The sequence below is a fragment of the Ranitomeya imitator genome, chromosome 5, assembly GCF_032444005.1.
Source record: "Ranitomeya imitator isolate aRanImi1 chromosome 5, aRanImi1.pri, whole genome shotgun sequence".
In the NCBI taxonomy this organism is placed as follows: Eukaryota; Metazoa; Chordata; class Amphibia; order Anura; family Dendrobatidae; genus Ranitomeya; species Ranitomeya imitator.
The window spans coordinates 178,843,742-178,870,670 of record NC_091286.1 but is presented as its reverse complement, the minus strand read 5'-3'; the positions used below and the strand labels follow the sequence as shown (position 1 = coordinate 178,870,670).

At 44.7% G+C, this 26,929-nt stretch overlaps 1 protein-coding gene across 8 annotated transcripts in view; it reads right to left on the bottom strand.

Annotated features, from left to right (window-relative positions):
• The window catches only part of SERAC1 (serine active site containing 1), a 2,030,253-nt gene that overhangs the window by 1,705,964 nt on the left and 297,360 nt on the right, over positions 1-26,929 (bottom strand). For all 8 annotated transcript variants that reach the window (XM_069769365.1, XM_069769370.1, XM_069769372.1 and 5 more), the window contains one exon: positions 12,471-12,607. In XM_069769365.1, the coding sequence (XP_069625466.1) occupies positions 12,471-12,607 (137 nt within the window). The remainder of the gene's footprint in view (positions 1-12,470; positions 12,608-26,929) is intronic.

Sequence of the window (26,929 nt, the reverse complement as noted above, 5' to 3'; positions counted from 1 at the left end):
CATCTGCTTGTGACCTAATGTACACATATTCCTGAAAAAAACACGATAGAAACAAACACATAAACTAAAAAAGATCATCAACATACAGTATGTGAGGATGTAGAATACATACCGTAAGGTAAGGAGAAGACGTTCCTCGGCGGATATGGCTTTGCGCATCCTTGTGTCCTGATATGTGATTCCTGGCCGTAATATCTCCAACAATCTGTCAAATGTTTGGATTGTCATGCGACAGTGGAGATAAAACTTTTCTGGATGTTCCCGCAGAGCTGTATATAGCCGATGAAAATGGCCTTTAGTGAGGTGTTTAGTCAAAAGAGGATGCACCCACATTCTGCTGCTCCTGCTTCGTGGATCCACAATCCCAGGATATGGCTGGCCAAACCGACGCGACAAGACCCAGTTAAACAAAACCCTCTGCGTTGGGGTGAACTGCAGGGGGTCAGACATGGTGCAAATGTTACCACAACACTCCAACAGATGCAAAACCACAAAATTGCCATATGGGAGTGAGGCACCTGTTGTAGAGGCCTTAAATAGGGTTGATGATAGTGATTTAAATCAATTTCAGCCTCCAAAGCCGTTAAATGTCCATTTTGTCAGGCTGCGTGAAAAATACGCATTACGGTGGGTATACGGATTACATACGCAACATTACATGTGCAAAATACGCGACCACACCTTGCCTATGGAGTACTTACGGACCGTAGAATATGGACCATATTTTTATACGCTGAGTGTGAGGCCGGCCTAAGGTGTTGAGTCTTAACCCCTTCATGACCTCCGTCGTACTATTACTGTGGAGGTCGGATCCCCTGCTTTGATGTGGGCTCCGAGACTGAGACCACCTGTTTTGAACAGCTGACATGTGCCTGCAATAGCGGCGGGTGAAATCACGATTCACCCGCCGCCATTAACTAGTTAAATGCCGCTGTCAAATGCTGACAGTGGCATTTAACCGGCGCTTCCGGCCATCGGGCCGGAAATGACAACATCGCCGACCCCGTCACATGATCGGGGGTCAGCGATGCGTCTGCATAGTAACCATAGAGGTCCTTGACACCTCTATGGTTGCTGATGCTGGATTGCTATGAGCGCCACCCTGTGGCTGGTGCTCATAGCAATGCAGGAATTCAGCTACATAGGAGCGATCTGATGATCGCTCCCACGTAGTTGAGCCAATCGAGTTGTGCCAGCTTCTAGCCTCCCATGGAGGCTATTGAAGCATGGCAAATATAAAAAAAAATGTAAAAAAAAATTAAAAAATTTAAAAAAAAAAATAAAAGTTTAAATTACCGCCCCTTTCGCCCCATTCAAAATAAAATAAAAAAATCAAACCTACACATATTTGGTATCGCCGCGTTCAGAATCGCCTGATCTATCTATAAAAAAAAGGATTAACCTGATTTGCTAAACAGCGTAGCGAGAAAAAAAATCAAAATGCCAGAATTAAGTTTTTTTGGTCGCCGCGACATTGCATTAAAATGCAATAACGGACAATCAAAAGAACGTATCTGCACCAAAATGGTATCATTAAAAATGTCAGCTTGGCACGCAAAAAATAAGCCCTCACCTGACCCCAGATCACGGATTTTTTTTTTTTTTTTTTAGCAAAGTTTGGATTTTTTTTTTAACCACTTAGATAAAACGTATCCTAGACATGTTTGGTGTCTATGAACTCGTAATGACCTGGAGAATCATAATGGCTGGTCAGTTTTAGCATTTAGTGGACCTAGTAAAAAAGCCAAACAAAAAACCAGTGTGGGATTGCACTTTTGTTGCAATTTCACCGCACATTTTTTTCCTGTTTTCTAGCACACAGCATGCTAAAACCAATGACGTCGTTCACAAGTGCAACTTGTCCCGCAAAAAACAAGCCCTCACATGGCCATATTGACGGAAAAATAAAAAAGTTATGGCTCTGTGAAGGAGGGGAGTGAAAAACGAGAAAGCAAAAACAGAAAAGGGCAAGGTCGTGAAGGGGTTAAGAGTACCTACTAAAGAAAAAACAAAGTCGATTTACAGAAGAACCTGGTTGTTCAGGCAGTGTGTCTCTTTGTCATCATCATCATCAATTTCACACTGACTGTGTCATGGGGTTACCGCGACAGAGTGGAGCCAGAAGAACACAGCATCTGATTGCTCCTACTCCGAAAAAGCAGCACTTCACCTTATTTTTAAACAGTGTAAATTTCTTTTGGCTGTACAGGCATTAATCGGTCATGTTGAGTACTCTGGGAGCTAGGGCTCTCAGCTGAGCACGGTTAGCCAATTATTCCCTATATGATCTGGGTCCTGACTGACACATATCGTCAGAGCTAGGTTATGCTGCACGTCTGGGAGCATAGTAGTTTGGTGGGTATATGAAAAAGTGTTTGGTGGATTTATCAGTGACCGTTGCTTTGGTTTAGTTAGTGTTATAATTCCCTTTCCTTCTCCTACATTGGTTTTACCCCATCATCCACTCCCCGATGCATCCGTCTATTATATGTGAGTGAATATTTGTATGCCTGGTATTTTCCATTTTCCCTGTTCGTGTTACCTAGTTCATCTGGTTGGTGAACTGCAGTGCACAACTACTCCCTTCTTCCCTGGGTGAGGGAACGGTACAGACGGGGGAGGATTCAGGACATAAGGCAAGGTATGTGGCCCCGGCATCTTCACCTTCAGAAGTAATCCTGGGAACAGAGCGAGATAGGGCGAACCCTTGAGTTGGGGACAGGGAAGGAACCCATGGTCCTGGGTCACCCGACAACAGAGTCATGACAGACTACTTGCCTTCTTCTTTGGCTTTACCTGGGAAAACTCAATGTTCCCCTTCACATCCACTTGTTGTTGCTCCTTCTCAACATCTTCTTACATGTGAGACCATGAGGGTCTCCAACAACACTAGGTTATAAACATGTATAAATTTCTGTTCTTTTTCAACCCTTGTAGCATGATTATGAGTGTTTTTCCACTATAAATATGAGGGTGATGACACAGTTTTCTCTACTGACAAATATTGTAGCTTTTTTGATAGGCTTCAATAGGTTTCACACATTTTGATGTCAAAAGTGTATACAGATTTTGATGTGTTTGACCTTGAATATGATTAGACCAAACGTGAGATCCATTATACTAAAGTACTGTAGATGCCTATTTGGTGTTAAATTATAATAAGATCACTTATGGGAACAATGTATGCTAGGTACTGAATGCTCTCATACACGAATACAGGAGTTGTAATGGCAGTCACATAAGGTTCACATAAGAGCTTATACAGGAATTGAAAGAAAAAGAGCTGCTGCAGGGTAGACCAAACAATTAAAACAATCATGCAGACACAACAACTTATCATTAAGTTGGGGCTTTAGATATAAGTCATTCCCAACAAGCAAATTATCCGTTTTTGTCTTCCTTTTCTTCCACGAGTTGTAGTCTTCAATGGCACTATTAGTTTTACAATTCAATGTAGTGGAAAACAGGAAAAAATATTCTGAGTGCAGTGAAATTGTGTGAATAAAAGCAATTTGGCAATTATTTTGGTGGTTTTATTTTGTAACAATGATCTGGAAGAATGGTTCTTCAGTTCTGTATGATTACAGCAAAACAAAACTTTTCTAATGTTTTTTCTTTTTTGGGGGTGAAAAAATAGTGGAAGTTAAAAAAAAAATTGTCTGTGTGGTCACTTTCCGAGATCCATAATGTTTTCATTTATCTGTTTATGGAAGTGTGTGAGCCAATTCTGGCTTTTCAATATTTTTCTAATTACACTGTTTTCCAACTGGGGTTATTTTTTATATACCATAGAAAAAGAAAAGCAGCCAGCTCACCAATGACGATCACAGGTGCACGGATTTCCGTTGCAGACAAACGAGCAAGTCCTCTGAAGAAAAAGTAGTTGAGATCCTGTGACAACAGGGAAAGTACCCCAAGAAATGCCTTTGGCCAGACAAAAAACGCAAAAGGCGGGGGGGGTGGGGTGGGAGAGAAAACATAGACGCAGGCGGAATGATTACGCGCAACAAGAAGATGCAGAGGAAATAAATGAATACATTAATGTTCTAAATCTATCTTCTAAAAAGCTGACATCTGAACAGACTCAAGTCCTGTCCCTGGGTCTGAATTTTGTCCCGGACCAGGATTTTGACTTATTTACGGCTATTATGGACACAAACAAATTTATCAGAAACCTGACTATTAAGAAGCATTTTCTATGTGGGGAGAATGTTGGAGAGCAACAGAACCATGAGGAAATTGTTTCCCCACATCTAGTGGAGAATGAATTTCTCAATATGGATTTCAGGGACCAAGTATCTCTGGTCACATTACAAGACCTTAGTTCGGATAGGGTAGTGGATTCAGAAAGAGTTAATTTCTCTCAACATTTTAATACCAAAAATCCATATTATTATCCAATACAAAATAGATCAGAATGTATGGATCGGTTCCAGGAGGGAGTAGAAAGAGAGTTGAGACAATTATACAATAACAGCAAAAATAATGCTAGAAATAGCCGAAGGAATATACCCAGAAAACTCCAAAACGCAATAAATGAATTGAGGGAAATGACAGAACTTATTATTAAAATGTCGGACAAAGGAGGGGTTGTTGTGGTACTAAATACAACTGACAGAGGCGTAGCTAGGGGTCCAGCTCAGGGGGGGGCGAAACTTCTCAGTGGGCCCCTAACCCCTGATTACAACTATGATGGTGCACTCTAATCATGGGTATAGTAGAACGTCAGCAGATGATCCTGCTGTAGGTAAAAAAAGATCTCCAAAAAGACCAACACTGATATTACCACCATACAGTGACCATATAGTGGTGGATACCAGTCGTACAAAGCATACAAGTGATTACAGTACACTTGTAGATGGTGGCCTACAGCTGACGTTCTTTTTGATTGAATCGTTCATTTTTCCCGTCTTTTCCATCTGGACCAGACCGACATGACTTCTTCCACCCAGGACTGCTGCAGAGATTACAACAAAGACACAGTTCACTTTTCACATTTTCAGCACTGTCCCCAATGGGACTATTCTCAACCTGCACAAACTCCTCATCCTTGTGTCACCCCAATACTGAGCCGCTGCCATATGTGTCCCTATTACTGCCCCTGATACCCCAATACTGAGCCACTGCTGCCGTATGTGTCCCTATTACTGCACCTGCAGTGTTGTACAACAGCAATGCTCTTCATACGGATTCACATAGTAATACCACCACTGTGCCCTTACATAGTAAAATGTCTCCTTTGTGCCCTCACAGTAGCCCGAAACTCTTTACAGGCCCCCACAGTAGCTCCCACACTGTATGATGGCCCCTGCATTATCATTCACGCTGTATAATGACTCCGTATTAGCTCTCACGCTGTATAATGGTACCCGCAATAGCTCTCATGTTGTATAATGACCCCCGCAATAGCTCCCACTCCTTGGATTCTGTGGGCTGATACTTGCACAGCTCTTGATATACAGGTCCTTCTCAAAAAATTAGCATATAGTGTTAAATTTCATTATTTACCATAATGTAATGATTACAATTAAACTTTCATATATTATAGATTCATTATCCACCAACTGAAATTTGTCACGTCTTTTATTGTTTTAATACTGATGATTTTGGCATACAACTCCTGATAACCCAAAAAACCTGTCTCAATAAATTAGCATATTTCACCCATCCAATCAAATAAAAGTGTTTTTTAATAACAAACAAAAAAACCATCAAATAATAATGTTCAGTTATGCACTCAATACTTGGTCGGGAATCCTTTGGCAGAAATGACTGCTTCAATGCGGCGTGGCATGGAGGCAATCAGCCTGTGACACTGCTGAGATGTTATGGAGGCCCAGGATGCTTCAATAGCGGCCTTAAGCTCATCCAGAGTGTTGGGTCTTGCGTCTCTCAACTTTCTCTTCACAATATCCCACAGATTCTCTATGGGGTTCAGGTCAGGAGAGTTGGCAGGCCAATTGAGCACAGTAATACCATGGTCAGTAAACCATTTACCAGTGGTTTTGGCACTGTGAGCAGGTGCCAGGTCGTGCTGAAAAATGAAATCTTCATCTCCATAAAGCATTTCAGCCGATGGAAGCATGAAGTGCTCCAAAATCTCCTGATAGCTAGCTGCATTGACCCTGCCCTTGATGAAACACAGTGGACCAACACCAGCAGCTGACATGGCACCCCACACCATCACTGACTGTGGGTACTTGACACTGGACTTCAGGCATTTTGGCATTTCCTTCTCCCCAGTCTTCCTCCAGACTCTGGCACCTTGATTTCCGAATGACATGCAAAATTTGCTTTCATCAGAAAAAAGTACTTGGGACCACTTAGCAACAGTCCAGTGCTGCTTCTCTGTAGCCCATTTCGGCACCTGTAGCCCATTTCCTGCACACGCCTGTGCACGGTGGCTCTGGATGTTTCCACACCAGACTCAGTCCACTGCTTCCTCAGGTTCCCCAAGGTCTGGAATCGGTCCTTCTCCACAATCTTCCTCAGGGTCCGGTCTCCTCTTCTCGTTGTACAGCGTTTTCTGCCACATTGTTTCCTTCCAACAGACTTACCATTGAGGTGCCTTGATACAGCACTCTGGGAACAGCCTATTTGTTGAGAAATTTCTTTCTGGGTCTTACCCTCTTGCTTGACGGTGTCAATGATGGCCTTCTTGACATCTGTCAGGTCGCTAGTCTTACCCATGATGGGGGTTTTGAGTAATGAACCAGGCAGGGAGTTTATAAAAGCCTCAGGTATCTTTTGCATGTGTTTAGAGTTAATTAGTTGATTCAGAAGATTAGGGTAATAGGTCGTTTAGAGAACCTTTTCTTGATATGCTAATTTATTGAGACAGGCTTTTTGGGTTATCAGGAGTTGTATGCCAAAATCATCAGTATTAAAACAATAAAAGACGTGACAAATTTCAGTTGGTGGATAATGAATCTATAATATATGAAAGTTTAATTGTAATCATTACATTATGGTAAATAATGAAATTTAACACTATATGCTAATTTTTTGAGAAGGACCTGTATATGACAAAGAGCTAAATAGAAGAAAATAGAAAGAGCTAGTAGGTGCATATAGAGTCCAGCATATGGGCATAGCTCCCTGAATGTATTCAGGTAACCCTAAAGGAATACTCTTGTCTGGAGAAGAACCAAAAGAGGGAAATAGAAAGGAAGGCAACCAGAAGAAAGAGAGGGAGGTAGAATATTACCAATCTAAAGAAGTACACCCCCTGGTTCGTCTGTTCCTTTTCCCCTTCTCCCCCTTTGGGGGTTTTGCTGTCTAGACAGAGTATTTGTTCAGGGTCCTGCACCGATATATGATCTCCTATACGAACCTATTTGCTGTTTCTATTTTCTTCTGTCTTGCTATTTATCATATACTAGATGGTGGCCGGATTCTAACGCATCGGGTATTCTAGAATATGCATGTCCACGTAGTATATTGTCCAGCCACGTAGTATATTGCCCAGTCACGTAGTATATTGCCCAGCCACGTAGTATATTGCCCTGCCACGTAGTATATTGCCCAGCCACGTAGTATATTTCCCAGCCACGTAGTATATTGCCCAGTCACGTATTATATTGCCCAGTCACGTAGTATATTGCCCAGTCACGTAGTATATTGCTGAGCCACGTAGTATATTGCCCAGTCACGTACTATATTGCCCAGCCACGTAGTATATTGCCCAGCCATGTAGTATATTGCCCAGCCACGTAGTATATTGCCCAGCCACGTATTATATTGCCCAGCCACGTAATATATTGCCAAGTCACGTAGTATATTGCCCAGCCACGTAGTATATTGCCCAGCCACGTAGTATATTGCCCAGCCACGTACTATATTGCCCAGCCACGTAGTATATTTCCCTGCCACGTAGTATATTGCCCAGCCACGTAATATATTGCCCAGTCACGTAGTATAGTGCCCAGCCACGTAGTATATTGCCCAGCCACGTAGTATATTGCCCAGCCACGTAGTATATTTCCCAGTCACGTATTGCCCAGCCACATAGTATATAGCACAGCCCACGTAGTACGGTATATTGCCCGGTCACGTAGTATATTGCCCAGCCCCACAGTATATAGCAGAGCCACGTAGTATATTGCCCAGTCACGTAGTATATTGCCCAGCCACGTAGTATATAGAAGAGCCACGTAGCATATTGCCCAGTCACATAGTATATTGCCCAACGACGTAGTATATAGCAGAGCCACGTAGTATATTGCCCAGTCATGTAGTATATTGGCCAGCACAGAGCCACGTAGTATAGAGACTTAAAAAAAAAAAAACATATACTCACCTATAGCCCATTGAAGTCCTGCTATACTCACCCTCCGCCGCCTTTCTCGCTCCTCGCAACGCTCCTGGGATCGCGCTCCATTGCAAGCGGCAGCTTGCGGTCCCAGGGCTGGTATGAGCAGGACCTATGATGACGTCTCGGTCACATGACCCTCACGTCACGGCAGATCCTTGTCGTACACCAGCCCTGGGACAGGACCGAAGCTGCCGCTTGCAATGGAGCGGTCCCGGGAGCGTGGCGAGGAGCAAGAAAGGCGGCGGAGGGTGAGTATAGCAGGTTTTTTGCTTTTTTTATTATTTTTAACATGACATTTTTACTATTGATGCTACATAGGCAGCATCAATTGTAAATAGTTGGGGACACACAGGGTTAATGGCAGCGGTAACGGAGTGCGTTACACCGTGGGCCGTTACCGCTGCCATTAACCCTGTGTGAGCGGTGAGAGGAGGGGAGCATGCGGGCGCCGGGCACTGACTGCGGGGAGTAGGGAGGGACTAATCGGACTGTGGCCGCCGCTGATTGGTCGTGGCAGCCAGCTGCCGAGACCAATCAGCGAACGAATAACCGTGACAGAAGGACAGACAGACAGACGGAAGTGACCCTTAGACAATTATATATATGGATATTCAGCCTCAACTTTTTTATTTTTAATACAAGGTTTCATAATGGGGTTTTCATGTTTACTACCTCGGATTTACTGATATGAGATCATGCAGACACTGTACTGATAGGATCCTGACCTTGGCTATAGGATGGATGGATAGATATCCTATAGCCGGGGTCAGGGTCCAATCAGACCAGTGTTTGTGTGATCTCATATCAGTAAATGCAGTGTGTGTATATATACTGACAAGACAGGTCAGCAATGTGCACTTATAGATTTGACCCCGGCTGCAGGACCCACACAGAGAAAGATATGACACACACACACACACACACACACACACTACAGTGCCTCAGATATAGACTGCAGATATACAGCACAAGGCAGGGTCTTATCAGGAGGGGAGCCGTGTTCTGCCACATCCTCACTGCACGGTGCAGACATCTCCGGCCAGTACCTGCAGAAATCTGTACTGTTACTTACAGCACCACTGTCCGGTGACTGTCTGTCTTGTTCTTCTCTGGACACTCACAGAAGCAGTGCCCTGGTCCTCCTGACTTCTCTGCAGCAGAGCAGACACCTCACACAGCGTGCAATGTGGGCGTGACTCTGCTGTATGCTGGAGTCAGTCAGCAGACAGGTACAGTGCCGGCACCTATCCTCCTCCCTCGTGCATGAGTTCCTCTGGCTCTCCCCGGTCACTGCCCGCAGTAGTGCAAGGAGATCGTGTCTCCCTGCTCTACAACAGAACATGGAGATTAACTATATCAGCGGGCTGTGCACGCTGATATAATTAAGTGCAGTGTAGCTCCAGGTGGGCCCCTGTTAGCGGTGGGCCCGGGGCGGCCGCACCCTCTGCCCCCCTGGTAGCTACGCTACTGACAACTGATCATCATGCAAAAATGTTGGAGATGTTGTCTGACCATAACACATACAAAAAATTAAAATATAATCCCTCCCAGGAAATCATGAAAAAGAGGGACACGATTATCATGGAAGGTCTAAGTCTGGCAGTAATAAATAAAAAACAAATGGAATATCTAATGACAGAGAATCCAATTCTCCCCATTATATATGGGGTACCCAAAATACACAAGACAGAGGGTATTCCCCCTATGCGACCCATAGTGTCCGGAATTGGTTCCTGCAATGAAAAACTCTCTCAATGGGTAGACTCACTTCTCCAGCCTCTAGTGAAACGCACTCCAGAATACATAAAGGACGCTAAAGAGATCTTGCGAACTATGGACAATAAAATATGGCAGGCTAATTATTCCTGGCTCTGTTGCGACGTTATATCGTTGTATACTAGTATTCCACATAGCTTAGCATTACAAGCAATACAATACCACCTTGTAAAATTTAGCAATTATACGGAGGATTTGGTTCAATATCTGTTGGGGGTAATACAATATTTACTAACTAATAATTTTTTTCTCTTTGATGGTCAATTTTATATCCAACAAACTGGAGTGCCTATGGGTGCTAAATATTCACCCTCTCTTGCAAATCTTGTTATGTCATTCTGGGAAATGGAATGCGTTTTTTCGGTGACCAATCCGTTTTTGGACCAGGTGGAGTGGTATGGCAGATACATAGATGATACCCTCATTATATGGGGGGAGATGTATCTGCCATACCACACTTTATGCATTATCTTAATGATTATATGTACAATATTAAATTTACACATAAATGGGATAGTACCAGTATTTCATTTTTGGACCTGGAGCTTACAGGTCATATCAATCATAATGTTATTACCAAAACGCATCACAAACCAGTTAGAGGGAATACCATCCTACATGCTAGTAGCAGCCACAATAAACATACAGTAAAGGCGATCCCAGTGGGTGAGTTTACCAGAATCAAACGAAACTGTAGTTTGGAAAGAGATCTAAAAGGAGAATACGAACAAGTAGAAAGAAAACTTAAAAACCGTAAATACCCTCAATGGACAATTAATCGAGCGAAAAAAATTGTAGAAAAAAAGGAACGCAAGGAGTTAATAACAGTAAACAAAAATAGTAACCGCAATATGGAGAAAAAAACGTATATATGCTTCAAATATAGTCCTCAATTTATGAAAATTAAAGATACTATTTACAGATATTTACCCATTCTTTATGAGGACAAACAGCTATATGATATACTGAATTCGGGTATTAATGTGGTATCGAGAAGAGCATCGACCATCGGTAATCGAATAGCATCTAATACATTTCGCCCAGAGAAAGGTCCAAAAACATGGCTTAATTATCCGGGTTTTTTTTAGATGCGGTACAAATAATTGTAGTACTTGCAAATATGCTTTGGTATCTAAAACGTTTCAAAATGCGGAAGAAACAATGAGATTTAATGTCAAGCAATATATTAATTGTAACCATACTAATATAGTATACAAAATTAATTGTAAAGACTGCAATTTATCGTATGTTGGGTGTACAATGAGGAAACTCAAGACACGCATTCGGGAACACTTACATGATATAAATAATACGCAGGGCACTAATAGAAATATATCGGCAGCATCCAGACATTTTGTGACCCACCACGCTCGTAGTACTGCCAGCTTTCAGGTCCAGGGAATAGAACAAGTCAGTGTGCCTCTTCGTGGCGGAGACGCTGACGCGAGAGGTATATTGGATATTTCACCTTAATACCCGATTCCCGATGGGACTTAATAAACTAAATGAAACAATGTTGCATTACTGCTAGATAGGAAGTGAATATTTTATTATATTGCATGTTTGTATAATGATTTTATATTAGGACCTTACTAAATGTCATGTGACCTACTCAGGTAATCTGATTGGAGGAGCTTCCTCATATAGGATAGCTCAAATAAATCAGGATATGGCTTTGAAAAAGATCGTTTGATCGAAACGCGTTGCCGTTTAGCCTCTCCAGCGCAGGGGCACCTACCGGAGGGAGCTTGGTTGTCCTATTTCTATGGAATTTTATTTTTTTGATACCAATAAATATTACCTTTTAAGGAGCTGGATCTCAACTACTTTTTCTTCAGAGGTTATTTTTTATATACTGAAAAATCTGACTTTTTTGGGTGCGAAGACACCAAATAATTTTATTTTTTTCCTTTTTTTTGTTTATTTTTAATGGGGAATAAGTGAGCTGATTAGATTTCTTTTTATTTACTTCATTTATCCAGAAGTATCAGGGTGGCTGTGACAGGGGCTCCAGCAGGCTCCCGGGCTGCCATAAGGACCCACTGGTTTCCTGCAATCACATCGCCAGGAGTTGTTGGAGGTCGATTACCAGGCGATTTAAGTCCAGCTGTAGTTACAGGTAGATGACAGCTACACATTACAACTGGCATCTGCCTGGTATGAGATAGTCTCAGCTACTGAACTCACTCCATACACTGGGATCCAACATAAGCCATACCAATACGTCTGATATTAGTGAAGGGGTAATGGTTTACAACAAACATCAAAACAGAAATAATATTTAACAAATTTGCTTAGTAGAGTAGGGAAAACAAGTGCTGTATATGGATAACACGATATAGGATCTCTAGATTTACTATTAAGTGCAAATATTTCTTACCTTGGAAATAATTTTGATCTGCTAAAAGAGTATGCACATAGATGTAAGACTGGAGCTTTTCTTGTTGGACTGCTTGCGTATCAAGTGTGATGGCTTTTCTAAGAGACTGTATTTCATATGTGATAAACACAGAACCTCTGCAAAAAAAAAAAGATAATATCAAACAATTAAAAATACCATCTTTAGCACCTTTCTTCCTGGAGTAATACCTAATAATTACTGTAGATAACTTTTGTGGCCAGTTCATATGAATCAAGCAGTGTGGGTATGTGCAGTTGTCTCCATGTGAAAAAGGAGACATGAACCAAGCTGCTTGATTCAGGCCCCGACAAAGGTCCATGAATGAACGGAAACATTGGCCATCTATTATACTGTGGATTTTTGCCTCATGCTTTATTTCACTCCTTTATTTTTAATTTATTATTTTTAATTATTAATTTTTATTATTTCTATTTTTCTCAATTTCTTCATTTTTCTTCTTTTTATTAGCTTTTTCTTTTCATTTTTCCTTTTATTTTTTCTTACTTTTCTTATTTTTCATTTTTTTTTCTTTTTATCATATCTTTCACCTTCATTTTATCATATCTGGTTGCTTCCAATATTATTTTTAAGTTATTTCAATTCATCATTTATTTATATTTTTTATTTTTCATCTTTATTTTTTTTAATCTCAGAACGAGATCTGAATCTGAGTATGCGCCGCCCCAGCGCCATTTTCCTGGAGGCCACCGCATCGCAGCAATGGAGCTGCTGCTGCCTCTGGGCTTTGAGGAAATGCCGGCAATGCTGCACAGAGATACGCTGACGCCGCCCCCCAGCACAGAGATCATCGCTGCTTTGCTACAATGAGGTAATGGGGGATACTTCACTTACACCTTCCCAGTGAGATGCCCCCTCTCTTCGTCATCGGGACCACTCCCCCCCACCCACCATATGCACCCGCCCTTTAAGACGAGACCCGGCGTATAAGACGACCCCCGACTTTTAAGAAGATTTTCAGGGGTTAAAAGGTCGTCCTATACGCCGGAAAATACGGTACCACAACCTGGCTATCATCTTTTCATTATTTTGACCTATATTTTCTGTCTCTGTTAGTAGAAACACAGTTCATTCCCTCTCCTTCCACCCAGTCATATTGCCTCTCACATAGACTGTTTCACATACACGCTGATGACAGCGCTTATCTCCACCCTTCCCTCTGTTTCCTGCCTACACATGTATAAAAAGACTGCCTCCTGAGCTGCTTTAGTTCACCAGTGATTCCCAAAGCAGCACCAGACAAGGTTGGTACATCAAGCGCGCTCCACTTCACTATTTAACTGTTTCCTAACTGGTTTCTGACTTTACTTCCTTGCAGCCCACAATGGGATTTCAGTATTTATCAACTTTACACTACTCTACCATCCTTGATTCTCTATTATAAGGTCAGTATCTGCTGCTCTTCATGTGTCAGCTTTTTTACGTCTGCAATAGTACTCCACCACCCTATATTAGTACCCTTTGGACATTAAACCCATGTATGATTCAGAATAGTCTCCATCTTATTATTTATACTGTGTCATGAATTCTTTGCATAATACCAGATTATTTCTTTGAGTCTAAGGATTTATTTGTATGGATATTGTGTATATATAATTGTACAGCACCATTATATCCTTTTGTCTTATTTTCCTATATATATTTTCTTTTCGTATATATCTCTATTATATTTATTTATGTATTCTTTTCTTCTCCAATAAGGTTTGATAAAGACCAGGGACATGGTCGAAACGTTACCTTATGAAATAGTTTGCATTTCTCTACTGCGGTGAAGCAATTTTCTTTATCTGGTGATTTAAATAAATCCTTTTTTTGCAAATTATATGAGACTCTGAGTATGACTGATTATCCTCTGGATTACGGTCAGTGGAATATTTTCACGTTCAGTCAGCACCTGCCAAGCTAGAGTGCACGTCTTTCCTTCTTTTTTACTATTTCACAAATAACAGCATATTTAATTTTCATCATTCTCAGATCATAGGACGAACTGTCCAGGAGTTTATTCTAGGGCAGACAAAGTGGAGGAGTTAGGTCCTTTCATCATAATGTGCTGTGCAGGTTATCCCCCATTAGCGTTACTTTTTTTTTCTTCCTTTGACGTTTACATTACACTATTCAAACCCTTCTCCCTGCGAGTGGCAGTTGTGTATCACTCTCCAGGTAAAACCAACCAGTTCCTTGATCACATTGCCACCTGGTTTCAACACTAGCTATTCTTTGACATTCCCTCTCTCATCATGGGGAACGTTAACATTCTCATTGATAATCCACTCTCCCTATATCCCACTCATCTTCTTTCTCTAGCATTCTCCCACGGCCTTTAATAACTTACCAATAGGGATGAGCAAACGTGCTTGGTAATACTTGGTTATCACGTGAGTATCACGGTGCTCGGATGTGTCCATTACTCAGCGAGTAATGGGCGGTGCTCATGCAGCGCCCCAGAGACCTGGTCGTTGCAGTAGTGTCGCTCTGCCACTAAGGGGAGTGATGATACGTCTGATGGCACTAAAGGAGTTCACCTGACCAGGTATCACCAGCACACATTACACTTCACACTCCGGCCACTAGGGGGAGCAAAAAGTTTTATTTATTAGGCCACTCCTCACACTGGTAAAACTAGGGGTTGGATAGGAAGTTAGGGAGAAGCTGACTGGGTTTTGCCCAGGCAACATCCCGTGGCAGGGGGTGTTGCGGGGAAGACTTCAGGCGAGTCCCTGTCAGGCGTGGGAACCTGGCAGAGACTTGGCGACAAGAACAGAACGTAACGGAACCGCGCCTTCACTACCTTGCGGCAGTATCCTTTGAAAGGACACAAAGCGAAGGATATTGTGGACAGTGAGAAACGAGATCAAGCATACAGGAGAACCAGTAGGAGTCGTGCCCCGAGAACAGCAACATCCGACTGAGGCGCGTAGCTGGTGGCCGGAACACCGAGGAAGTAACTGACTCTATGCCTTACTTCAAACTCCGCAGGACAGTTAATTATAGGTTGGCTGTCTACCTTACATCACCTAAGCAGACATAGGGGGCAACCGTGGAGAGGGGTCTCTAGGGTCCCGGAAGAGCTCCGAGCCTACCCGTCAAACGGGTGCGTCCTAGCCATAACCAACTTGGGGGACGGAGAATAGAAAGAACGAGCAAGAACTAGAAAGAACTAGAACGAACGAGAACAGAAGTTGTGAGGACTATCCCGAATGCTCAGCAGGGAAGCACTACAACACACAGGCGCTAGTGGTAGGCAACGATTTCCACCTGCAAAGGGAACTCTGGATGTGCCTTCGGACCGGCCGGTCTCGGACAGCCCTGTTAACTGTGCTCTGGATTGAGGATCCTGAAGTCACCAGTAAAGAGGTAAAGAGACTGCAACCCTGTGTCCTCGTTATTGACTGCACCTCACAACATCGACACCTACATCACTGGGAAGCCCTGGGGACATACTTCATCTGTGGGAAGGTATACCATCTAGCTGCCATCACATCACCCCAGTGGACCCCAAGCAGCGTCGGTCACCCTGACCGAGTACAACAGGTGGCATCACGAAACCTTGACAGACTTGTATCACCTTTTATTGGACGCCCCTTAGCAGGGTCACGGACCGGGTCCAGCTACCGTGACAACCCCAGAACTGAGACAGAGAGGACCGGTACCGAGTAACCCGCGGCCCTGCGTCTGGGGGCACTCCACTCAAATCCCCACCTCGCATCTTTGGCTGTGTGCACATGGTGCATTTTTATGGTATTTTTTCCACATGGAATTGGCCTGCAAAGTCTTATGCCAGCAAAGTCAATGAGAATCCTGAAGTGCTATGCACATGATCAGTATTTCGCCTTCCAGGATTTGTGCTACTTTTAAATCTGCAGCATGTCAATTCTTTGTGTGTTTTTTGTGCTGTCCCATGAAGATTCAGATCACTTGTACAGCAGTCACATAAGCTGATGCGACTGCTCTACTAGCAGCCGGCAACACACTGTAATTGCATGTAATTGCTCCTGTAGTGTGTAGTGCTGAGCTGCAGAGAGAAGGTTCACCGTAGTTCATCAGTTCGACTTCAGCTGAGAAAAAAATTGCAGATGAGCAGGGACACATATATTAACATTGGTCAGAGTGCAATCCGATTTTTTTATCGGATTGCTCTTGTCCATTTTTGTTGCAGATGAGTATGAGCCCTAATTACCCCACGTTGGTCACTGCCGCCAGGTATCGCAGTGCGTGCCAAGTTCTGCCAGTTGCTGTTTGGTTACAGTCTACGTAGGTTCATTTTGTGAAAGCTCCTACATAGTTTAGTGACATGGGACATTGCTTTAACCCTTGGATTACCGTTTGGTGAGTAAATTGGGCTAATTTTAAATGATTAAACAATGTGTCCGTTTTATTTATGCCTGGCTGACACCTCTTCATTACTAAACCTAGGGCTTGCTATCAGTGGCAGCTGCTGACACAACCCCTGATCTCATTACCCTGATGTGACTGCACCAGGGAATTGGGAAGAGCCTACTAAGTGCCAAAATTGTCATTTCAAATATGAAATTCTTATGGGGCAGCTGAGGGCTGGAATTTATAGCCTGTGATGTGGCAAATAAGCATGAAAAAGGTGTTGAACAAGGTAATTACAAAACTTTTTCATTGCTGTACAAAACCGCATGCAAAAAGATGCACGTTTTTCCAGCGCTTTGGCTGCCAACAAATTCAGAGAGAAGTAGAAACATTGCAGAAATTTCTACAAATACTCAAGGTGAGCACATAGCTTTGCGCAGCCAGGAAGCATGCGAGGATTGCCTATGAGTCACTGTAAGGCCGTAGTCATCTTGGTTGAGGCATTTCTGTGATTGGCTGGCAGTGTAACATCATCAGAGGCCACTGGTTTGTGAACATTTCTGTGATCTGTAAAACTGAGAAAAAGCATTGAAACATTTTTCTGGATTGAATTTGTCATCCATGTTCTGCCCATTAATGTGCAGCAAGTAAATTCACAATGTAGTACCAGTTGTCACCATTAGAGGTAATTAGGTACACATTTATCCTGTTTATATGTGGAGGACATAGAGACTGACAAGCTGGGAAAGACTTTAGGGTATGTGCACACGTTGCAGATTTCCTGCAGAACTGCTGCCTTTTTTTTTTCCGCACAGAAACGCTGCAGATCTGCAAGTGATTTACAGTACAATGTAAATCAATGGCAAAATAAAAATGCTGTGCTAATGGTGCAGACAATTCTGCACAGAAAACACAGCAGATTAAAAAAAGGAGCATGTCAATTCTTTGTGCAGATCTGCTGCGTTTCTGCACCCATTCCATAATAGAAATCTGCAGGGGTAAAAAAAAAAGGAAGAAATCTGCACAAAAATCTGCAACATGTGTGCAGCGCCCCAGAGACCTGGTCGTTGCAGTGGTGTCGCTCTGCCACTAAGGGGAGTGATGGTACGTCCGATGGCACTAAAGGAGTTCACCTGACCAGGTATCACCAGCACACATTACACTTCACACTCAGGCCACTAGGGGAAACAAAAGGATTTATTTATTAGGCCACTCCTCACACTGGTAAAACTAGGGGTTGGATAGGAAGTTAGTCAGAAGCTGACTGGGTTTTTTCCAGGCAACATCCCGTGGCAGGGGGTGTTGCGGGGAAGATTCAGAGGGGTCCCTGTCAGGCGTGGGAACCTGGCAGTGACTTAGCGACAAGGACAGATCGTTACAGAGCCGCGCCTGCACTACCTTGCGGCGGCATCTAAAGAAAGGACACGAAGCGAAGGATATTGTGGACAGTGACAAACGAGATCAAGCACCAAGGAGAACCAGTAGAAGTTGTGCCCCGAGAACGGCAACATCCTACTGAGGCGCGAAGCCGGTGACCGGAACACTGAGGAAGTAACTGACTTTATGCCTTACTTCAAATACCGCAGGGCAGTTAATTATAGGTTGGCTGTCTACCATACAGTTAGGGCCAGAAATATTTGGACCGTGACACAAGTTTTGTTATTTTAGCTGTTTACAAAAACATGTTCAGAAATACAATTATATATATAATATGTGCTGAAAGTGCAGACTCCCAGCTGCAATATGATAGTTTCCACATCCAAATCAGAGAAAGGGTTTAGGAATCATAGCTCTGTAATGCATAGCGTCCTCTTTTTCAAGGGACCAAAAGTAATTGGACAATGGACTCTAAGGGCTGCAATTAACTCTGAAGGCGTCTCCCTCGTTAACCTGTAATCAATGAAGTAGTTAAAAGGTCAGGGGTGGATTCCAGGTGTGTGGTTTTGCATTTGGAAGCTGTTGCTGTGAGCAGACAACATGCGGTCAAAGGAACTCTCAATTGAGGTGAAGCAGAACATCCTGAGGCTGAAAAAAAAGAAAAAATCCATCAGAGAGATAGCAGACATGCTTGGACTAGCAAAATCAACAGTTGGGTACATTCTGAGAAAAAAGGAATTGACTGGTGAGCTTGGGAACTCAAAAAGGCCTGGGCGTCCACGGATGACAACAGTGGTGGATGATCGCCGCATACTTAATTTGGTGAAGAAGAACCCATTCACAACATCAACTGAAGTCCAGAACACTCTCAGTGAAGTAGGTGTATCTGTCTCTAAGTCAACAGTAAAGAGAAAACTCCATGACAGTAAATACAAAGGGTTCACATCTAGATGCAAACCATTCATCAATACCAAAAATAGACAGGCCAGAGTTAAATTTGCAGAAAAACACCTCAAGAAGCCAGCTCAGTTCTGGAAAAGTATTCTATGGACAGATGAGACAAAGATCAACCTGTACCAGAATGATGGGAAGAAAAAAGTTTGGAGAAGAAAGGGAACGGCCCATGATCCAAGGCACACCACATCCTCTGTAAAACATGGTGGAGGCAACGTGATGGCATGGGCATGCATGGCTTTCAATGGCACTGGGTCACTTGTGTTTATTGATGACATAAGAGCAGACAAGAGTAGCCGGATGAATTCTGAAGTGTACCGGGATATACTTTCAGCCCAGATTCAGCCAAATGCTGCAAAGTTGATTGGACGGCGCTTTATAGTACAGATGGACAATGACCCCAAGCATACAGCCAAAGCTACCCAGGAGTTCATGAGTGCCAAAAAGTGGAACATTCTGCAATGGCCAAGTCAATCTCCAGATCTAAACCCAATTGAGCATGCATTTCACTTGCTCAAATCCAGACTTAAGACGGAAAGACCCACAAACAAGCAAGACCTGAAGGCTGCGGCTGTAAAGGCCTGGCAAAGCAATAAGAAGGAGGAAACCCAGCGTTTGGTGATGTCCATGGGTTCCAGACTTAAGGCAGTGATTGCCTCCAAAGGATTTGCAACAAAATATTGAAAATAAAAATATTTTGTTTGGGTTATGTTTATTTGTCCAATTACTTTTGACCTCCTAAAATGTGGAGTGTTTGTAAAGAAATGTGTACAATTCCTACATTTTCTATCAGATATTTTTGTTCAACCCTTCAAATTAAACGTTACAATCTGCACTTGAATTCTGTTGTAGAGGTTTCATTTCAAATCCAATGTGGTGGCATGCAGAGCCCAACTCGCGAAAATTGTGTCACTGTCCAAATATTTCTGGCCCTAACTGTACATCACCTAAGCAAATATAGGGGGCAACCGTGGAGAGGGGCGTCTCTAGGGTCCCAGAATAGCTCCGAGCCTTCCCCGTCAAACGGGTGCGTCCTATCCAGATAAACTTGGGGGACGGAGAGAAATAACTAGAAAGAACGAACGAGAACAGAAGTTGTGAGGACTATCCCAAATGCTCAGCAGGGAAGCACTACAACACACAGGCGCTAGTGGTAGGCAACGATTTCCACCTTCAAAGGGAACTCTGGATGTGCCTTCGGACCAGCCGGTCTCAGACAGCCCAGTTGACAGTGCTCTGGATTGAGGATCCCAAAGCCTTCAGTAAAAGGTAAAGAGACTGCAACCCTGTGTCCTCGTTATTGACTGCGCCTCACACCATCGCCACTTACACTACTGGGAAGCCCTGGGGACATATTTCACCTCTGGGAAGGCATACCATCTAGCTGCCATTACTTCACCCCAGCGGACCCCCAAGCAGCGTCGGTCGACCTGACCGAATACCACAGGTGGCGTCACCAACACCTAACAACCTCCATCACCCTTTTATTGGGCGCCCCTTAGCAGGGTCACGGACCGGGTCCAGCCACCGTGACAACCCCAGAACTGAGACAGAGAGGAACGGTACCGAGTAACCCGCGGCCCTGGGTCTGGGGGCGCTCCATGTGCACAGACCAAAAAAATGTGCAGATTCTGACTTGCGTTTTCTGCCAAGAAATTCAGAATCTGCACAGAAAATTCCACAGTCAAATCTGCAACGTGTGCACATAGCTAAGTACAACATTGGACAGATGAGAGCAAAACAATCCAAAAATGTTTTCAATGGTTTCATTGAATAATCCATATCTGAAGCATTAAATACACCTGATAAGGTAGAAATTACATACAGTACAATACCATATTGTATTTTAGCCTGAAGTCTGTTGCTTATTTAAAACCACAACTAAAACAACTGTTACTACAAGATTAGTCCTTTAGTGACCAAGCCAACTGACTTGCGTTTATTTGTGAAAATATCGGAAATGTGGCAAAAATATAGGAAATTTCGCAATTTTCAAATTTTACCACATGTTTACTTTACATGTGCATAATTTTTTAAACAAATTTTTATGTTAGGAAGTTGGAAGGATTAAAAGTTGATCATCAGTTTCTCATTTTTCCAACAAAATTTTAAAATCCACTTTTTTAGGGATGATGATGAGGGGCTGTGCAGAGATGGGGGGCTATGCGTAAATGGGGGGATGATGAAGATAAGGGGCTGTGCATAGATGAGGGGTGATGATGATAAAGAAGAAATAGAAAAAGCAATTGTATTATTTTTTTAAAGAAAACTCCACTCCTAATATGTCCCCAGCTTTTTTACGGAAAATCTCATAAAGCACCCATATGCGGTACCAGCATTCAACTGAATGCAATTCCGAGAAGGAAAAACAAAGAAAACATTTTAGAATTAACAAGGAAAATCAATATTGAAGAAAAAAAGAACAAACTAACACCTCATTGCATATTCATCAAGCTTTATTATTATTAAAAAAATGTTTCCTTAGTGAACATGATAAGATGATCCAAATATCCAGACAAAAGAACTATTATTATTTTAACAAAATGTGTAAATTAACTGCTAACGAAGTAAAGGTATTACAACACACTAAGGCTGTGTGCACACGTTGCGTTTTTTTCACGTTTTTGCGCGATAAAAAACGCATACATATGCATCCTCTCATTTAGAATGCATTTACGGTAAAAAAAACGCATCATGTTCATTAATTAATTTTGCAATTTTTTTTTCGCGTTTTTCCCCCTATATAATGCAGTGGGAAAGCTTCGGGAAAAAAATGCGAAAAAAACACGGTAAAAACGCAGAAAAAAAACGCAAAATGGATAAAATTGGAAATTAAGGATTGTTCTTCTCTAGTTTTCGGCACAAACAAAGATGTTATTGTTAATTCACAAGTGTGACCAGAACCATATCTAGCAAGCTTTTTCATGGTATTTAATCTATTACTCCTGTATGTTTTTTTCCTCTTTTTGGTTTTTGCTTTAAAGTGTTCAAAGCTATTTTTCCCCCCCACTGGTTTATTGCCTTGTTCTGCATTGGTTGCTTAACCTGCATAGTAATGCCTGCTCTGGCCTTATGCTAATTGGTTAATTGCTGATTTTGGCCATTTGGTGCCTGATGCTAGCAGTCATTTCTTTTCATATATATTAGTCTGGCTGGGATAGCACGCACGTGGGGTCACGCACAGCAGATATTAAGTGCAACAGTATAAAGTGCTTGGCAATTGGACAGGGCAAGAGACAGGTAAGGTGCATAAGTTTTTCATACAATCATGCTTCTTGGTCAGTCATACTACATTATGCATTGATCATATCAATCTGCTTCTTATTTGTTTTTACTTCTGCTTTCTGACAACTTGCCCGCTGTCACGCCCTACCGAAGGATCAATCGGGTAGACCCACTGGACCGCAAATACTGCGGTTGCTGACACCAGGAAGGGAGAGCCAGACCAGGGAAGCAGGTTAAAAAGCTTTATTGTAAGAAATACAAATATACTAGGAGAGACCCCCCAAAGGAAGGCCACAGGACCAAAACACCAGGGTACCTCTAAGGAGTCTAAGGCTGGGAGTGACCCCTATACAGGGATTTCCCCTTGACCTCCAAAAGAGGGTCCGATGAGACAGAAACCTGTGTTAAACCGACCTAGGAGGTTGAGAAGAAATGAACGGACAAATACGGGGAAGAATTTGGAACTTGGAAGCAGGCTGAAGACTGCAGGGAACCGCACTGGATACAGGACTCAGGATGCTGATAAGACCAGACACGATCCTAGGGAAAAAGGTAAAGAGAGTAAGACAGGCAAATTGGACTGGTAAACCTAGCTAGACCAGACCTGGAGCAGAGACTTCAGGATAATAGAAGTTGCCCAGGTGGCGTCCAGGAGTGACTGAGATCCTTATATACCTCCAGCCTCCAGGTGATAGGCTGGGAGGAGGGGAAGTGAGTAGGGAGGAGCTGACCCTTTAAGAAGCCAGAGAGCTCGCCTGCCCGCCCCCTATGCACTCCCTAGGAGAGGGAGAGAAAGGAGGAAGTGCAGCAGACATGGGAGCAAGGACCCGGGCAGCATGTCTGCAGGGACGAACCCCGGAGCGCCGGCGGACGACCGGAGCGTGACCCTGCTGGCTAAGGACAGGACCAGAAGAGGTAAGAGCAGGCGGGGAAGAGAAAGAAGGCGCCCCGGACTGCGAGGTGGTGACAGTACCCCCCCCCTCCAGGCCCCCCCGGGCGACGACTGGCAAAGAACCGCCGTAGGAGACGAGGAGCATGGACGTTGCCCTCCGGCTCCCAGGACCTCTCCTCAGGACCAAACCCCTTCCAGTCGACCAGGTACCATGTGGCACGCCCTCTCTTCTTCACGTCCAGGATGGCACTGACCTCATACTCGTCATTGGCCGAAATTGGAGGAGGACGCTCTCCCGGATCCTGGGAGAAGCGGTTGAGGATCACAGGTTTGAGGAGGGAACGGTGGAAAGAATTATGTATTCGCAGAGAAGGAGGCAGTAGTAGCCGATAGCACACATCGTTGAGTCTTCGGGACACCTCGAACGGTCCGATGTACCGAGGTCCGAGCTTGAAGGAGGGCACCTTAAGGCGGACGTACTTGGCTGATAACCATACCTTGTCTCCCGGTTGAAACATCTGGGCATCAAGTCTTCTCTTGTCGGCATGGTCCTTCATGCGCTGGGATGCTTTCACAAGAGCCTCACGAGTCTTGTTCCATATGTTGGCGAAGTCGCGAGCCACGGCCTCTGCTGCAGGATTGGGAGTCGCGATGTCCAAGGGAGTCGGGATCCTCGGGTGCTGCCCATATACAATAAAAAATGGAGTGTTACGAGAGGACTCACCAACATGATTATTGTACGAGAACTCCGCCAAAGGCAGTAGGGATGTCCAGTTGTCGTGGTGTGCGTTGACAAAGTGTCGTAGAAAACCTGCCAACACCTGGTTTACCCGTTCCACCTGTCCGTTAGACTGTGGATGATAAGCCGAAGAGAAGTCCAAGGCAATATCAAGTTTCCTGCAGAGAGACCGCCAGAATCGGGACACGAATTGTACTCCCCTATCGGAAACAATGTTGGAGGGTTACCCATGCAATCGGAGGATATGTTGAACAAACAACTCGGCCAGCTTGGGTGCCGAAGGAAGACCAGGCAGAGAAACGAAGTGACTCATCTTGGAAAATCTGTCCACCACGACCCAGATGACAGTATTCCCGGAAGATGCAGGGAGATCCGTGATGAAGTCCATCGCAATGTGTTGCCATGGTTTTGATGGTATAGGCAAGGGCAAGAGTTGACCGGTGGGAAGCCGTTTGGGGGTCTTGTTGCGGGCACAGGAAGAACAGGCTGAGACGTAGTCTGACACCTCTTGACGCATCCCAGGCCACCAGTAGTGCCGACCGATCAACTGTAGAGTCATTGTCAGACCCGCGTGGCCGGCTAGTAAGGAGGAATGTCCCCAGCGAAGGATGCGTTCTCGACTCAGCTCGGGCACCAGCATCTTACCTGGAGGTACCTGCGACAGTCGAAGCGGAGCAACCATGATCACCTTGGATGGATCGATGATGGGACGAGGTTCCTCCTCCTGATCGTTGGTAAGAAAAGACCGGGAGAGGGCGTCAGCCTTGATATTCTTATCTGCGGGACGAAAATGAAGACGGTAGTCAAACCGAGCAAAGAAAAAGACCAACGGGCCTGACGAGGATTGAGCCTCTGGGCAGACTGGAGATAGGCCAAGTTCTTGTGGTCGGTGTAGATCACCACCGGGTGCACCGCTCCCTCTAGGAGGTAACGCCACTCCTCCAAGGCCATCTTGATGGCAAGCAACTCACGGTCACCAATGGAGTAATTCCGCTCACAGGGGGTAAAGGCCTTCGAAAAGAAGCCGCAAGAGACCATGCGTCCGGAGGCGGCTTTCTGCGTGAGGACGGCCCCGGCACCTGTGGAGGATGCGTCCACCTCCAGAAAGAACTGCTTCTCAGCGACGGGCCTGTGCAGGGCTGGTGCAGAGGAGAAGGCCCGTTTGAGTGCCTGGAAGGAACACTCGGCCTCTGGAGTCCATCCATTAGCAGGTATTCCCTTGCGTGTGAGTGCTGTGAGAGGCTTGACCAGATCCGAGAAGTGCTGGATAAACTGCCGGTAGTAGTTGGCGAATCCTACGAACCGCTGGATGGCTTTGATCCCGACCGGCCGAGGCCAGTTCATGATGGCTGACACCTTGTTAGGATCCATCTCCAGCCCAGAGTCAGAGACGATGTATCCAAGGAACGGCAGAGAAGACCGCTCGAAGAGGCATTTCTCATACTTGGCATACAAGCGGTTCTCCCGTAATCGAAGGAGAACTCGTCGGACGTCTCTTCTGTGTGTGGGTAGGTCTGGGGAGAAAACCAAGATGTCATCCAGGTATACCACTACACATACGTACAGCATGTCACGGAAGACGTCGTTCACGAACTCCTGGAAAACGGCTGGTGCGTTGCACAGTCCGAAGGGCATCACCCGGTACTCGAAGTGACCATCACGGGTGTTGAAGGCGGTTTTCCACTCGTCACCGGCCCGGATGCGGACAAGGTTGTAAGCCCCTCGTAGGTCCAGCTTAGTGAAGATCCGGGCTCCCCGGAGCCGATCGAAGAGTTCTGGAATAAGAGGCAGTGGGTACTTATTCTTTACCGTGATAGCGTTTAATCCGCGGTAGTCAATGCAAGGACGCAAGGACCCAACCTTCTTTTTCACGAAGAAGAACCCGGCTCCCACAGGGGATGTGGACCTCTGGATGAATCCCCGGGCCAAGCTGTCTGTGACGTATTCTGGCATCGCCTGAGTCTCAGCAGGGGACAGAGGGTAGATTCGTCCTGTAGGAAAAGAAGCACCTGGAACCAAATCGATGGGACAATCGTAAGGCCTGTGCGGGGGCAAGACCTCTGCTTCTCGTTTATCGAAGACATCCGCAAATGCCCAGTAGGCTTCCGGAAGTCCGGGCAAGGACGTAGGTGAGGGAGGCAAACGGATAGGCCGGACGGACAGCAGGCAACGGCTATGGCAGGCCGAACCCCAACGCTGGACCTCCCCACTTCGCCAGTCTATGACTGGCTCATGCGTACGCAGCCATGGCAGACCGAGCATGAAAGCCGGAGAGAGAGTGGGTAGCACGTAAAAGGCAATCCTCTCAGCATGGAGAGCTCCGATCTGAAGCTCCACCTCACTGGTAATGCCCTCAACGGAATCTAGTAGGGGTCTCCCGTCTATGGTGGTGATGATACGAGGATGCTGCAGGGGGTGTATAGGAATGCCGAGGCGGAGAGCCATGTCTCGCTGAATAAAGTTACCTGCAGATCCCGAGTCCAAATACGCCAACTCTGAGAATCGCCTGTCACCGACTTTCACCTGTATGGAAACAGTTAACGGTAGAGAGGTATCACTCTCACCTAGGATGGCCTCTCTTACCTGTCCTAGGTGGAGGAGTTTTCCGGTCTTCTGGAACATTGCCGGCGGAAATGGTTGGAGCCACCACAACAGAGACACAACCTCCGGGCGACTCTCTCCTCATGCTCCCGGGGACTCAGCCGGAGACGATCCACCTCCATGGGTTTGGGTGCTTCAGCAGCAGAAGCGTTACCTGGTAACAGGGGCCTCTGAAAAGAGGGTGCCAATCGAGGTGGTCTTCTCTCCTGGGTTCTCTCCTTGGTGCGTTCTTGTAGGCGGCGATCTATCCGGACGGCAAGGGAGATGTATTCATCCAGGGTACCGGGAAGATCTCGTACGGCGAGCTTGTCCTTA